This window comes from Apaloderma vittatum, unplaced genomic scaffold (assembly GCF_000703405.1).
Source record: "Apaloderma vittatum isolate BGI_N311 unplaced genomic scaffold, ASM70340v1 scaffold34788, whole genome shotgun sequence".
NCBI lineage: Eukaryota > Metazoa > Chordata > Aves > Trogoniformes > Trogonidae > Apaloderma > Apaloderma vittatum.
In genome coordinates this window covers 110,264-125,627 of record NW_009730828.1, presented here as the reverse complement: position 1 = coordinate 125,627, position 15,364 = coordinate 110,264, and the positions used below count along the sequence as shown (strand labels likewise).

General features: G+C 37.4%; 1 protein-coding gene across 1 annotated transcript in view; it reads left to right on the top strand.

Annotated features, from left to right (window-relative positions):
- The first annotated feature begins 7,979 nt into the window (after positions 1 to 7,979).
- The window catches only part of SORBS1 (sorbin and SH3 domain containing 1), a 67,327-nt gene continuing 59,942 nt past the window's right edge, over positions 7,980 to 15,364 (top strand). The window contains exons 1-2 of the mRNA XM_009874933.1: positions 7,980 to 8,098; positions 9,063 to 9,680. Of these exons, the coding sequence (XP_009873235.1) occupies positions 9,219 to 9,680 (462 nt within the window). The 5' untranslated portion in view covers positions 7,980 to 8,098; positions 9,063 to 9,218. The remainder of the gene's footprint in view (positions 8,099 to 9,062; positions 9,681 to 15,364) is intronic.

Below are 15,364 nucleotides of genomic sequence, written 5' to 3'. Positions count from 1 at the left end.
TCTACACGAGATATTTTTGTCTACAGAGAAAATGTTTTGAAGAACTTTGATTTTTCAATACTCTACCATATATGGGAGGGATTTTTTGGCATTTGGTGTTAATTCTGCATCACATATTGGGAAGGAATATTCAACAGCATAAAGCAATGAAACATGCTTGCAAAAGCAAAGGAATAGATGTATAATATAGGGGAGGTTTTCAGAAGTATCAGAGGTGCTTTAGCTCATAGTTCCTTTTGGTGTTCAAATGCTGTGATTATTTAAAAATAGTAGTCTAATAGAATGTGTACCTTCTTGAACTCAGGCTAAGCGATCATCAACAGAATAGGATTTAAAGCTATATATAGGGGTTTTCATCAACAAGACTTCAAGTACTTTGCAGATTTGATGAACATCATTAACTTGGCGAGGCATTTGAGAAACTTAAGTCACAGAAAACCTGAGATATCCATGGAGCTCACATCAGATTAGAACACAAGATAAATGTGCTTTATTGTTCGTACTATGTATGTGCGTACATAGCTGATGTTGGGGGAGAGGTAACTGCATTGAAGAATAATTAGTGGATACAAGTTAATATACTTTAGTAGATTCTTAGTGTCCATCTGTAAATATTTGGCTGAATTTCACACAGTTAATTCTTGATAAATGTATCCAATTTTAAAATTATTGAACAAGTTTGCTGTTTTGCATTAGATGAAGCACATAAAGAGCAGCCAAGAGTGAAAAAGTATGCAGTTCTGGAAGGCAGCAAATATTTTGTTTGTTAAAATTATTAATGAAAGTCATCACGTGGACTAATCTCTTACATTTTGTCTTGGAGACAAAAATGGAAATTCTTGGGCCCCTGCAGAGTTTTTGAATAGATTTAGCTTGAGTGCTTCAGGTATTCTACAAAAATTTTACTTTTTATATTATTATTTGTTGTAATTTAGCAGCATCAAAGAACAAAATAATAGTAGGTTCACCTGTGCAGTCATTGTTAGGTTATGTGATAAAAGCTCATCTGCACACCCACAAAGGAGCTTGGACAAACAGGAGCAGGAGAGGAAGCTCAAATAATAGCACGTCCTGCCAGGCTGCTCCCCAGCCTATCACAGGAGCAAAGGCCCATCTCCACAAGGTAGAGGAGCACAGGGGCAAAAGGGCAGGCAGGAACCCAAATCAAGGACTCCCAAAGAAGGAATAGAGGCACAAGAGCCTCCCTCATCCAAGCCTCTCCCTGCAGAATTGCAACCCTGGGGTTCGGGCTCGGAATGAATGGGAAACTCGGTGTCAGAGCCAAGTTGCTAGAAGGATCCACCTTGTACACATGTGTGTATATGTTCTCAGTGCTAGACCTTCGTCCTGCTCGGCCGGAGCAGGGAGAGGGATGAAGGCATCGTGCTGTCTGTGTTAGTGTGAGTGCTCTGAGTGTCTGTGGTCTGTGCGGCCAGCCATGTGTGCACGTGGTGTGTACGTGTGCTCTTGTGCATGTGTCTGCTGAGAACACATTTCCAGACTCACTGCTGGTTAGAACTGGGGACATAGAGAGGCAACAGCTTCATCTGTCTTGGGACTGTTGCATTCAGCACTGTATCTTTGCCTCGCAAGGTCAGAATGGAAATAGGAAGACTCTCGGGTCTAAAGACTTCTAAACTTGAATTCACTGTGCAGGCAAAGGGGCAACTGATATCATTCCTAAGTACAGTGGATAGAGTAATGATCAGCAAACATTAGGTTTGTGTGCCATTTTTATTTTTTTTGAGCTGTAGGAGCTTATTTAAAGTTTCCTTCCCCCTTGGCTGCTCTCTCTCATCTTTTCTCAAGAGGTCACAGTCCTTTCATCTTTGCCATCTTGATTTATGCCACTGCTTTTATTGACTCTGAAACAATCTTTTCAATAAAATCCCCACTCCATGTTCCTAAGTGAAAGGGGGGGCGGGTTGAACTGGCTCCATTCTGCTTTGCAACAGGACCATTGGTTGTGGATTTAGGGGAAAAGGATGAAAGTACTTATTTGTGGAGAGAAACGGAATTCAGAGAGGTAGAGAGAAAGAAATGAGGAAGGGCAACAAATGGAGAAAGGCTGAAGAGAAGACTTGTGTGAGGGGAATTGGCAAAGAGAAAGGAGCTGAATAGTGAGCTAACTAGAGGAATAGAGCATCCAGAGCCCCGCTGCAGAGAGCATTAGGATCCTCTCGTAGCTGGAGGGCAAGCCATCACCTTGCCTTTTTCATTCTGTGGGTAGCTTGCTGTTTTTGTATCTAAAGCTAAGTCTGACATATTGATCCTAACAGTCTGGAGTTCATCCCTATATGACCCTTGCTCTGCAAGATACTGTCAGAAACATGTCTCACCTGATAATCCTCACCTCCCCTGTCTCCTTCATTTTCTGCAGTACTTGCTAGGAATGCTTACTTCTCCTGGTTTGGTGGGAGTATGTAGGGCTTTGCAAAAGAATATCTAGACACCAACCGAGCCAAGTCCTGATTTGAGCTGGACTTGCATTTTAGGCAGCTGTTTTGTTTGTGAATTATCACGCAACTTCATATCCTGTTGCTTTCTACAGACCTGAGCTGATTCAGCTCTCCTTTGCTTTGATATTAAAACAATATACTAAGACAGCAGGACTCTCACTCTCGAGGAATTTGTCTTGTTGAAAACATAGAGAATTGTGTGCATGTGTATACATATTTGCACACATCTCACTTTTTTATATGCGCATATATTTTGTATTGATTGTTTCAGATATCCTCATTTGTTCCGTGAGTAACAGCTGTGCAGTATTGCTTATTGTTTGCAAGTAAAATGAGCAGATGATCATTAATTCAGCCTCCTTTATTGTTTTTAAACTCTCTATTCTCTAGCTTTAGAGCTTTTTGATGTTATTTGGACTTTAGGAATCTGGGTGAATAGAGTTGGTATTTGATGGAAATTTGATGGAGCTGTGAAAAGGGAATACATGTTGGAATGAGCCTCTTGAAGTTCAACTGCGTAAGGCCACGCAGATTAGGGAAGCAGTGTGAAAACTGCCTCTTTTGAGACAGTGTGCAGAGTCTTCTGATCCTCATTCAGATATGATGCATTTGACTTAATGGGAACCTGGCTTGAGCAGAAATGGAAAGATGGAGTCTGTCATGCGTAAATATGTGCTTGCCCACATGCATTTGTATTTTATTAGAAATTTTGCACAACTGAATATGGTATATTTGTGCAGTTACATTTTAGTTGATACTAATTGACTCATTTTGTACAGATACTGAAGATGTTATTGCAAGTGTAGACTTGTAATACTTGTAGACTTGCATATGGCCTTCTATATATAGGGGCAAATGTTACACACATATGTATATGGTCACAACATCTGTTTTAGCTTTCTTGTGTGAAGTCATGTGCAACACTTTCCTAGATAGTGAGTCCATTAAGTATAAAAATCTGACTCAGTTGAGTTGCTTTAAAAATTAATTTGAATCAGAACTTCTTGAAGTCAGTTTTCTCATTGCTTTTTTCTCCCACTTCAGTTTCTCTATCCTGAAATTCAGGAAGGTAGCTCTTGAAAAAAAACAAATAAAGCATCGCTTTGTTTGAATAAAAGATGTGACAGTATAACAACACTCTTTGCCTGTGAGCTTGTATTAATCAAATAAAGTATGCTGTCAGAGTCTGCCAATATTCAGGTAAGAACAGAACCTCAGTATCAACACATCATCAAATCTCCTTGAAGTTAATTCTGGTGTATGTCGGTGAGGAAGGGAATGCAAGAATAAAAAATGTAATTTTAATTACCATTACCATTCTATATTTATTTAAGCAAACTAAAAAGAAATGTGCAAATTTGATAGCCATTGTCTTGTTTCATGTGTAAAACAGCAATAATTAACTGCAGGTGATTTATCGCTTTTGGCTATTGCTGACTGAGATCACTTGGCCTTCTGCCTTGAAACGTGGAGTTGGCAATGAGTCTTTGGAACCGCTTATACCTGGGGCAGTGGCTCTGATGTTTGCCAACATTAACAACTACTTAGTGCAAATCCTGCAAGACCTGTGGCCAGAGGGCTCTGCAATTTCAGGGGAATATTGGAATGAGCAAAGAAATACCAGGAGCTCACTTCTCTTGCAGATATGGGTTAGAGATGTCTCTGTGGTTCAAATTACAGCTATCGTAAGAAATACTTTCTACTAATAGGTTGCAGATCTTCAGTCAACATAATTTTATAAAGCTCCCTGTCATAGGACACAGATGGAAATCTCCCTGTTGTAATTGTAGTTCTACTTGACTTGAGCGGTACACTGTATTTTGATAATTTCAGTAATATCAAATATAAAAATTAAAATAATTATTATAGTGAAGAGAAGAAAACCTAGTTAAATATAATCAGGAAGAATATTTATTGACTTTTACAACTGTGATAGAGTTGCTAAGAAGCTAAGTTGTGGGAAAGCTGCCTTCTAATAATAACAAAGTATTTATAAAACAGAATGACAGCTCCAAGTGAGAGGAGAGCAGAGACTAAGGAAAGAAAGGAGCCACGCAAGGTCCAGAAGAAAGTTTTTTTCCATTCCTGGTTGTTCAAAGTCATTCCTTCGGAATGTTATTTTGTATGTGTGTGTGTGTGTGTGTGTATATATATATATACACACACATTTGGTTTATCTTTGATTGTATTAAAAAAGGGTGGGAGGAAGAACAAGGATGTTGCACCAAAAAATAAAAAAATGATGCCATCCTTAGTAACTTTGTTGCTTGAGCTTAATGGATCCAGAAGACTGAACAAAAGCACATTGTCAGCTAGTCTAGCATAAGCTTACTTTATGAATATTGTCTTTCTAATGCTTACAATGAAATTTACAGTGCAGATGATTGGTTAATATTACTCTGTAATGTTTCATTCTTCATCTTGATTACTTGTCTAGTTTTAATAATTAGCTATAATTAAGCTGTCTTTCAGGTAACAATATATATATTTCTTTAGTGGATTATTAAATATTCTTTTCTCATTTTCTGTGAGGTTTATTGTTATTTAAAGCTCATGAAATTTTATGTATTCTGCTAACCTGTGAAACTTGCAAATTTACACACTGCTGTAGCAGTTCCCTAACTGCATGCTTATTTTTTTCGTGTATGTTTGGCGTATCTCACACTGTGATATGTTGCATGTGCTTGCTCCCTTTGTCCGGGGCTGCTGTCTGTATTGTTTTGTGCTTCCAGATAGCGGTGGGTGTGCTCGCAAACGTGCTGCAATGTCTGTCACATTAACAGCTGTGAAGAGAGTTCAGAGTTCTCCAAACCTATTGGCCACAGGTATAACCGCTAACCAGTGAGATACTACTCCTGAATGGCTTTTCTATAGTGCTACCCATTCCTGCAATATTAGTCTGCAAGGAGAAGAAGGGTAACTGTATTTTTTATTCCACTGGCAGGTCTGTTGCTTTTATGGTGCTCTTTAAAAAGTATTCTTATCTCTGTCTGTGCTTAGTAGCCATTAATGAAAATAATTTTTAAAAATATTAGAAAGACTTGGGGAAAAATCAGTTATTTATAAATTAATTTTGCCTCTGGTATGTATTTTCTCTCTCATATCCCCTGGTGTTTTTTCAAGATAACATAGCATGCAAAGTTAGGGGGGTTTTATTACAGATTGCTTATTGCAACTTGCTTTAAAAACTATTCTCAAAGGAAAATAATCTGAATGTTGTTGCAAAATGATGATCTGAAGTCAGGTTAACTTAAAAAATCACTTAATTAAGCATATTTTCCTAAAAATGTCTGAAACAACAGAAACATGCAGTATATTCAGTAGATAAGCAGCAAACTGCTGCTTAGCAATAATCATGTCTGGTTTTGCAAAATTAAATCTTTACGGGTGTCAGCTGCACAGGTTCACTGGCAAATTAAAGTAGTTGTTGGTACAAATCAGTAAGGAATCCTGAGTGGTGTAGACTAATTAACACCAAACTTGAACATGCAGTGTTCACACTCCACAAGTACAATACAGGCAACTGAACGAGCCAGAAATAAGTCTTTGTTTTATAGATCTTTTCAAATATAATTCCCCAGGAATAAAAACTGCTAGAATTTATGAAGCAAACTAAAAATTTGCTTACTGCTCTTTGTAAGGGTAGCAGAACGGTTATTGGGAAAACTGTGTGTATGTAAATTTAAAAAAATATTAGTTTCTTATTTCTTAGCAATGCTTCCAACATTTTTTTTGTAATTGAAATGTGCAGTGCAAGCCTCTTAAGGTCTTGCTTTGTTGCACTTAAAATTAGTGATGAGTGCTCTTAGTACTGTAATTATTGTACGTTTGAAATACATGGGGTTTGGAAAAGATGTCCTTTAAACATGCCTTCCAACCCAAAATATTCTAAAGCATTTTGTTTAGAGATAACATAATATTGGTTTCTTGAAGTGAGAAAACACTAATATATATATTTATTTTTTATATGTATATATATATACAAGTAATCCATAAAACCACCAGAATTTCAAATCTGTTCTGCACTGGCAGTATTGTATGTATCAGTTTCTGTGTTTTGCTTTGAAGTGATGAAGAAAACATCACACATTCTGGTGTGAAGGGGGAGAGAAAATCCTGACAGAATCTGTAGGCATCTTACTCAGTTTTGAATTAAACCTTTACAGCTCATCTTAAAGAAATGATATAACTTTTGATATATAGATTTTAGATATCGTATATCACAGTATTTACTGGGGAAAAAACCTAGCAAATGTTTGCTTGTTTTGCCTGTCTGAAATAGTGGTAATTAAATAACAGTAACTCAGCACACTGTAAGGTTCTGGAGAACTTGTGCAGTAAATACCGCGCAGTTACCTAAGGTCTAATATTCCGAGGTGTGCTTAGGTAACAAGAGGGATTTAAGTAACTGAACATAAAGATTTCTACATATTTTTCAAGTTTTGTCATCATGTTTTTACTCCTAACATGTATTAATATTGAGTGTTTCTTTTTCAGGGTCTGATTCTCAGTCTCCAGATTCAGGTAAATAAAACACCGTTATTTATGCATCAGTGTAATACCATGTAAATGGATGAGTTATAACAATATTCCATTTTCTTGATTTTGTTACTCCATTACTTCAAATTCTTTAAGGAAAGCACCACTGAAATTGTAATAATAATTGCAAGTGGTTAAGACCTCAAATTCAGGTCTCATTTGAAAGCAGCATTTCCTATAACGCAGTAGGTGTTGTTCAGAAAATGAATTGTGTGGGAGCATACAAACTGCTAATTTGCCACCTTTAGCATCAGTGGCACTTGCTGTTTCATTTTTAGTCCTTTACTCAAGATTGCAAGTTCTGCCCACCCCACTTAGCAGCCTGCTCACATAATGTGTTACTTTTGCCAGCCTCTTACAATATTTTGTCTTCAAATCTGTTACTTGTTGAGGCAGGATAGTATCTCCCTCTATGTTTGGACAATGCCTTGACGGTTTTTTGGCTCTACGGATAGAGACAGAACATGGCTGTCTGGTTGGAAAATGGAGGTGTCATTCAGATTTGGAAATAAGATGCTTTATTGGAACGACTAATCGGGTATTGTGGTGAAATTTGGTGAAATTGCCATGACCAACTCACTTTACGTGAGCTGGGATGTTTTTCAAAATCCAACACAGCTGTGAAATTCAAGAACCTAATCTGTGAAAGTGCTTCAGCCTGCTTTATACAGGGAAGGGCTGAAGCACCAACATCTCAAAAGGACTCCTAGGGTTAAACTCCACAGTCTATATGAATGTTGTGGGGAGATATCAAACTGCTACCAGCAGTGTTGTTGGTGCTTTGGTTTTCTGAATTTTAAAGGTAAGTATTTTGTGAAGTGGCAGCTTCAAACCTGTTCTTATAGCTTCCATGGTGAAAACAGCAGCAATGTCAGTTATGTAGTAGCTACACTTTTCCACAGCTTAGTAGCTGGGTTGCTATGATGATAGCAAATCACAAAATAAAACGGTTTGCTTCTTTTTTCCTCACAAAAGCTTGGAGATCTTACAATGATGGAAGTAGAGAGACACTGAATGGAGATGCTAGCAGTTCATCTCTTACAGCAAAAGGTTTTAGGAGCGTGCGACCAAATCTACAGGATAAAAGATCACCAACTCAGGTAAAACTGAATACACCAATTTCTGTGCTTTGGCGTTTGGTGGGGGCTATTCTTGGGTGATAGCGTGTATAGATACCTCTGTGGAACATTGTCCCCATGCCTTCCAGATAGTGTGAATCACTGGTTTTTGTGGGTTGGCACACACTGGTTTACTGCATAGATAAAGTGTACTCCACACAGGATGCATGCCTCCAGGTTAACTACCAGAAATTGCTTTCAATGAACAAGACAACAGCTAAATAAAAGTAGGTCAATACACAAATGCAAGCTTTCTAGGAGTGTTCCCAGACTTCAAAGACTACTTATTAATATTTTACACTCTGAGAACTGCATCAGTCATCAAAATAATATCTGAGGGTAAAGGTTTCTTAATTATAAGTTAGACAATGTTTCTGCCTGTTTTGCAGAACAACATAATTAGAGCACACTAAAAAAACCAAACATTTAACATGGAAACATAGCTATCGATCCAAAAAAGATCAATATACCAACATCTTTGTTACTATTTTAATTCACAAGTTTAAGAGGCTCTATGTGTTTTATATAAGTGTGTTACTTGTAAATGATAGCTTGTTATCTAAGATCATGGAGTACATTTTTGAAATTACTTATGTATCTGAACAATTTTACAGTAATAATTCTTATTCAGTGTAACAGTTTTTTTAAAAGAAAATGGGCTATTTTGGGCTCCCCTCCCTTCTGATCCCAGTATACTCTGAGCAAATGGAACGTCTGGCTTTCTAAACACAAGCTGTACAGTGCAGCACATCAAAAGGTGGTGGGAACCTGACCAATTCAATTGTCCATTGAACTGAGCAATGTTGGGATGAAGGCCCCATAAGTTGCTAGTTCCTTTATTTAAAGATAAAAGTCGAACTGATTTATATCTCCTGCTAACATTTACTTTCTTTCTGTTTCTTCTTCAATGTTATTTTGCTGTGTGTGGATGCTTTTGGCAAATAAGGCACCTCTGCCTCCTCCCAGAAAAGAAAGTTTTCGGAAAGCAAGAGTAATTGATCACGAGAATGAAATTAATCTCCAGGCAGTAACAACTGGTGTGACTAAACACCTTTGCTCAGATACTGCCTATTACATTAGCGAGAAGTCTGTCCAGGAGACAATGTCTTCTCAAATATCTAATACGAGCGTGTCTTATGCACAAAAAATCATTAAACCGCTGACCTCAATCTCCAGCGCAGGCTCAAGCACACTAGCTGGTATTAGTACTACTCTCCATCAAGGCCAAAGGCAACAGTCTCAAAAACGTCGGGTATCTACCCTGAAATTAACCCGGACACACGAGCCAGTGAGTAGCGTTGGTTGTAATACACAGCAACAGCTTGAGCCTGTTGAAGTGCCAGTATTACCACAGAGGCCTGTCTCACCTGCCTGTAACCTGGTGCCTGAGATACACACAGCATCTCTTTCCATTCAGATAGCTCCCATCCCTGACAATAAAGCAGAGCCTGAAATCCAAGAACATCCACCTAGTATTTCTCCAGACACTTCAAAGATGTCTTCAAAGGATTTGGGACAAAAGTCTACAGTTCTTCCTTCTTCACAGGCTGCAGAATGCCATGTGGTATATAATTTTTCCATCTTTTATTTTAGATCCTTCATGAATCACTTAATAACCGTCTGTTTAGTTATACTTACATTATCAAAGTTAGACCTTGTGTTTCCTGGGTAAAACTACCTGTCACATGGATCAAAACAGAACTGAACAAAACCCAAAGTTTTTGGAATGGTATTGCCAAAAATAAAAATTAATTCCGCTGAGCTGTAAGGCAGACTTCTTAGTTTCTCTGTGAACACTTCATAGAATGCAAATGCACAACAGGGAATTAGTGAATTGTAGGTGATGCATCTGCTTAAGTGGCTCTTCCTAAAGGATAGGAAGTGTTGGTGCTGCTATAGCTGCTGGAAGGATCAAGTATGAGTAGAAAAAGATTGGCTTGGGAGCTGTTCTACAAACGCAGCTCTGTCAGTTTGCTAGGGCCACCAGAAAATATATTTTATCAGTCAGTGCTTTCTGCAAGGCTAGTCACTGTTGTCTCCTGTGCAATAGCACTTTTTAAAGAAAATGATTTGATAAAATCTTTTCGTCAGTCATCAGGAAGCATCAGAAGACACTGAACTTCTAAGTCCCTCTGTTTCCACTATATCTATGAAAGTTCTTTGCTAACTCTGCTGGTCTCATCTAGGAGAAACAGGAGTACTGTGCACACAGTATAGGACCAGAGGAATCTGAGCAGGGTTTAATTACCATTCAGAAAGTTACCGAGTCACGTACTGGGAGCAATAAAGCAGCAGCAAATACATAGTAGGCAAAAAGAGAGCTCCAGCATAGCAGCTTATCAGTCTGAAAGCCCTTAGGTTGGAGGTAGGGAATTGCTATAGGTCTAGGCATATCTGCTTCAAAGTTTTGTCCGAGCAAGGATCGCGTCATGACATGTTTGTGTTCATCTAGTTCTGCTGAAATTTGGCTCCTGTGGTGAGGCTACTCTGATGTAAATATGGCCCAGTCTTGCAAGCTTCAAGTCTGTTGACAGACTATTGTTAAAAGTAGTAACACATCTGCTCTTTCAGATTGTGATTCTTTGAGCATCAGGTTCAACCGGGTCAAGCCACAGGTTTCCACGTTAGCTACAGGGTGATTTTACAAGTTGTAGTATCTCCGTTCCCCTCTTCAACCACCAAGTAAAAGTTTTGATCAGACCAAAGCTTGGTGAAATTATATGGCAACAATTTTAAGTGCTTCCTTTTAATTCAGTCCATTAACAAGGGGAAGAATTAATCACATTTGTCCTTCTCAGGATTAGAGAGAAAACTATCATCTTAAACCCTTCGATTGGGCTACATAAAGTTTAGAACATTTTGAGAAGAACAAGTTGATTTACCCTTGAGAAGAACCAGTCAATTTTCTTAGTTACTGATTTTTGTCAAGTACCCTGAGTCAGTTTAAGCAAAAGCCACAGTAAAGAAATCGTTTCAGAAACAGTCATGAAGGCTGAGCAAGAGCTTTTCCTGGTAGGTAGAGTAGGTATGAAGATTATAGGAGGCAAGCTTGGAAGCCTTTTAAATACAGGCATCAGGGAATACTGTCAGAAAATAGAACAGGTGTAGGTATGGCCAGTACAACTTATTCATCTATTTTTTCTTTTCACTTAAAAAAAGTTGTTCAGCCTGTTAGTGATATGATGCATTATATGTGCTCAGATAAATCTACATGTCTCTCAAACAGAAAGTAGTTTTAGGACAGCTAACAAGAATTTGGGGAAATACCTTTTTTATCATTCAGATTAATAGTTGAGCTCTAATCAGAATGACTAAAATAATCTATCTTCTAGTTACTTATATTTTTAAAAATTCTGAAGTCAAAGCGTGCTTTGCAATTTCTTTTTATTTTAGAATGTTTTATTATGAGCTGACAAAAGTCACAAAAGTAGCTGTGACTTCTTTGGCAATTCTGCACTTATTTTTCTGTGTCATATCCTTGGTTTCACTGTGTGGGAAGAATCATCAGAAACTTGGCAAGTGTGTTTCTTTGAATGAAATGATAACAATTCCAGTTGAGCACAGAGATCATTAAGGAATGTAGACACCTTTTCAAACTGTGTATATTTACTGATCTTTTTTCTGCAAAATTCAGCTGACATCTTACCTGATGTTCAACTTGGAAATAAATTCTAAACATTAGTATGAAGAGGTGTCCTTGGCTTCACAATCAAGTCACAGAGCCAGTGGGATTTGCTAGCTCTGTGTTAAAATACATACCTAAAACCAGAGTAGAAATCAGCATGTAAGGGAGTATGAAATTCTTTATCAGGTGAGGTCCCAAAGCCAAGATGCCTTGTGCTATGGTTAGAAATAAAGGCTACAGCTATATGGTTTTTAAATGTGCTTTTGTGACTTAGATCTCTGGTTGAAATACTGAAACTGTTCTGATTAATGTCAAAAATAATGATCCCCTTTAGCACTATATCTCACAGTTATTTACAAAGTTCACAATTTCTCTCACATAGACAAATAAACTTGGAGTATACTATGCATAATAGTACTTGAATTTTTAAAATTGTTTTAGATTTGCAAGCTCTACAAAACTTTATACATTTGTGTATGTAAATCGTAGGTTGTTATGTTAAGCTATATCCTCTAGACATGCTCTGAAACTAGATTAGGCCTAGTAGCAATGTTCAAATCTGGCATAGAAACACTAAAAAACCAAATACATTTAGAAAAGTACTGTAAAAACAAACAACACTCTCTCTGCATCTGATTTCATGTATGTAGAAGAGAATGTGGTAAGCCTGTGGCTAATCATCACTTCGTAAGAGGTGATGAATGGGGAATACCGTGCATGTGCAGGTATCTATGCCTGTAGGGAACACACACAGCTATATTATGTCACAAAGCACGGAAAAATACAGCCAAAAGAGAGCTAGTGTGGTCCAACTTCATGCACAACAATCTTGCAGTGTTTTTAATGTATCTTATCATGGTTTTGCCCTTAATTGCACTTCATTTCAGTGCATATCTGCTGGAACTTTAGGAGCAAGCACAGAAGTGTGGTGTGACTCACCAAGTGACATTTTGTAAACACTCCTACTCAGAGAAAGGTTAAACCCCTTAAAAGTATATATGAAAAGAGAAGCATTCAAGTACTCAGTGGTTTTTTACATTATTACAGTCTCAAGAGATGCTGCTGCTCTGTACCACGCTGCAGAAAAGGGAGAAATAACCTAATCTGTTTCTAACAGAGAAATTAGTGTTTCTTATTATGAGACCAATGGAAGTAAAATCTGTTGCCCAATTTCCTTAAAAGGTTCTAAACTGATGAAGAATTCTGAGTTGCATCTTCTGAAATACACACCTGGTATTTTTATGTTCATTTTGTTCCTGGGTTCGGAAATGTCCTCATGTTCTAGACACTGCTCTCTAAAACTGAAGATGCAAAACATTTGTCCTGTTTGAATTTCATGGATGAGCAAACACTTGGTTTAGCCTTGGTGTCCCAGAGGAATAAAAACTACTGTACTAGATGATCATGAAAGTTTTTCTTTTGCCAGCCTACAAGTGAGTCGAAGAAAGTAAGTCTGGAATTCTAAAAATGGTTTCTGAATCAGTTTATTACATTACTATTTGTTAGGTATTGACAATACCTTTAGTGATATAGAAAGGAGAGAAAACAGGTTTCAGTGTTTTGGGGACAGATGGTAGGCAAAAAGAATTGAGTTACGTAATTTTCATTTTAAGCTCTGTATCACTAGTGTGGTTTTGCATAAGGGCTAAACACCTCATTATACTGAGTTTAGAATAAGAGGGCTAGGTAGTAAAAATGGACATAATATGCAGCATCATCAGCTTTTAACAATTAAAAATAGAGGTATTTTTACCCATTTGTGCAAATGTATGGGTGTAATTTGATTGTTGACTACTAAACTCTGCTGTGTATTAACAAAATGAGTTTATTCACTTATCTCTTGAGTCTCCGTATCTGTGTCTTGACTGTTGAAGCAAGGCCAGCACTTTGGTGTCATTAGTAATCTCGCACCACTGCCCACAGATCTTGCATTAAGATGATAGATGACTGGTTTTGAAACCCATACTTCATGTCTATTTCATGTGCATTGGGTAGTAACTGTATTGTTGAAGCGTGTCATTTTTATGATTTGATGAAAGGTGAACATTTCTAAGGACCAGCAGAAAGTTGTGCTTGAGACCTTCAATTCACTTCAAGACTGTGATGACATTTCTCTCACTCTCAAGCGTTGCTCCACAGCCTAAGATAATTACGTACTCTGACTAGTTTTCTGGAATGCATTCACCCTTATCCTTCTCGTATTTTTGACAGTGATGAAAAATATGGATTAGTAATAGCCAAACATATCTGTTTAGAGTTTATGGACACTTCCATGTTTTTTAAATGTTGTCATCAGTTTTTGAAAATAATGCTGTTTTAAATCACCATTTCAGCCAGCCTTTCCCAGAGTGATGGTTGTACCTGTGACAGAATTCTAAAACCAGCAGGATAGTCAAGTTTTACTCTACAAAGCTGAGAAACTTCATGCTAGGAATCAGTACCTAGAATTACTGCATTCATTCTACCCCTGTTATAAGAATGATAATTTTATGTTCTTTTTAATAATATGACTTAATGAAATCAGCTATTATTTGCCAAACACAATTTCACTAGCTCTCTGGATGCACCCTGACTACCTGTTCTTGTGTTGTCCGTTCCTTGTTTTCTCAAGTATGCAGGCAATCATCTCAGTTCAAAGCCAGAAGGCTTCTAGGTTTCTCTAGTCTCTAAAACCTCCAGTTATTTTAACAAATGAGAGATCAGGTTACATGTTTTGACTCAGTCATATGTAACTTTTCTTCTGGGGGTGCTGAGAGAGTATCTGGTCTCAAGAACCTTCAGAGCTTCATATTGGCTCTGCCACATAATTGCATTATGATATCCTGGTTTATAGCTTGTGCTGGAGATCTTGAGTTATGACATGGATGATGAAATTCATCATGAGTGATGGTTCTGTCTTTCCTTTACGTATCTGTGAGATGAAATTGTTTCTTTTATGTGTACGTAAATGCACACATCTTAAACCCTTGATATACTATACTGTATGAGCAGCTGGTTCACATATGTTTGCTTTTCATGAAATTATTTTAATAGTATTCCATTGCTTTTTTGAAGTTTCCATTGGCAAATTATTTCTCTGTAAAAATCTTATTTCCTTTTGCAATTATACACTCAGTTATTGATTTTCTGATTAAGAAGTAATCTGTTTGGATTTACTCTATGGAAAGAATTTTTTTTTTCAGTTGTAGATTGCTGTGAATAAGGTTTGAATTTTAAGCTGTTTGACTGAGTTTCTTCACTGTTTTGTCTGCAGATTTTAAGAGCAGCCTCTTGCTATTTTTATGTGCCCCAGAGGTCCAGTAGTGCTGAGGAGTTCTTTTGAACCATTTGGAACAAGTGATGGATATCTGTTCACATGCTTAAGATTCTTCACTGAATTGCTTATTCATAGGGATGGTCCCATTGGCCTCAGTAAGGTTATTTGTGTAAATTATATTTAATCTCAGCAAGAATTATGGAACTGGACCCCCAGTGACCCTTCATAAGTAGCACAATCTGGGTTGTGTTCCAAGTCTTCCATAAGAGCTTTAGAAAATATTTTCAGATTTTGGATTAAAATGCCAAAATGGCATTTTAATCTGATGCTTGAAACATTTTTTTTTAAATTATTGAAGACATCTGCC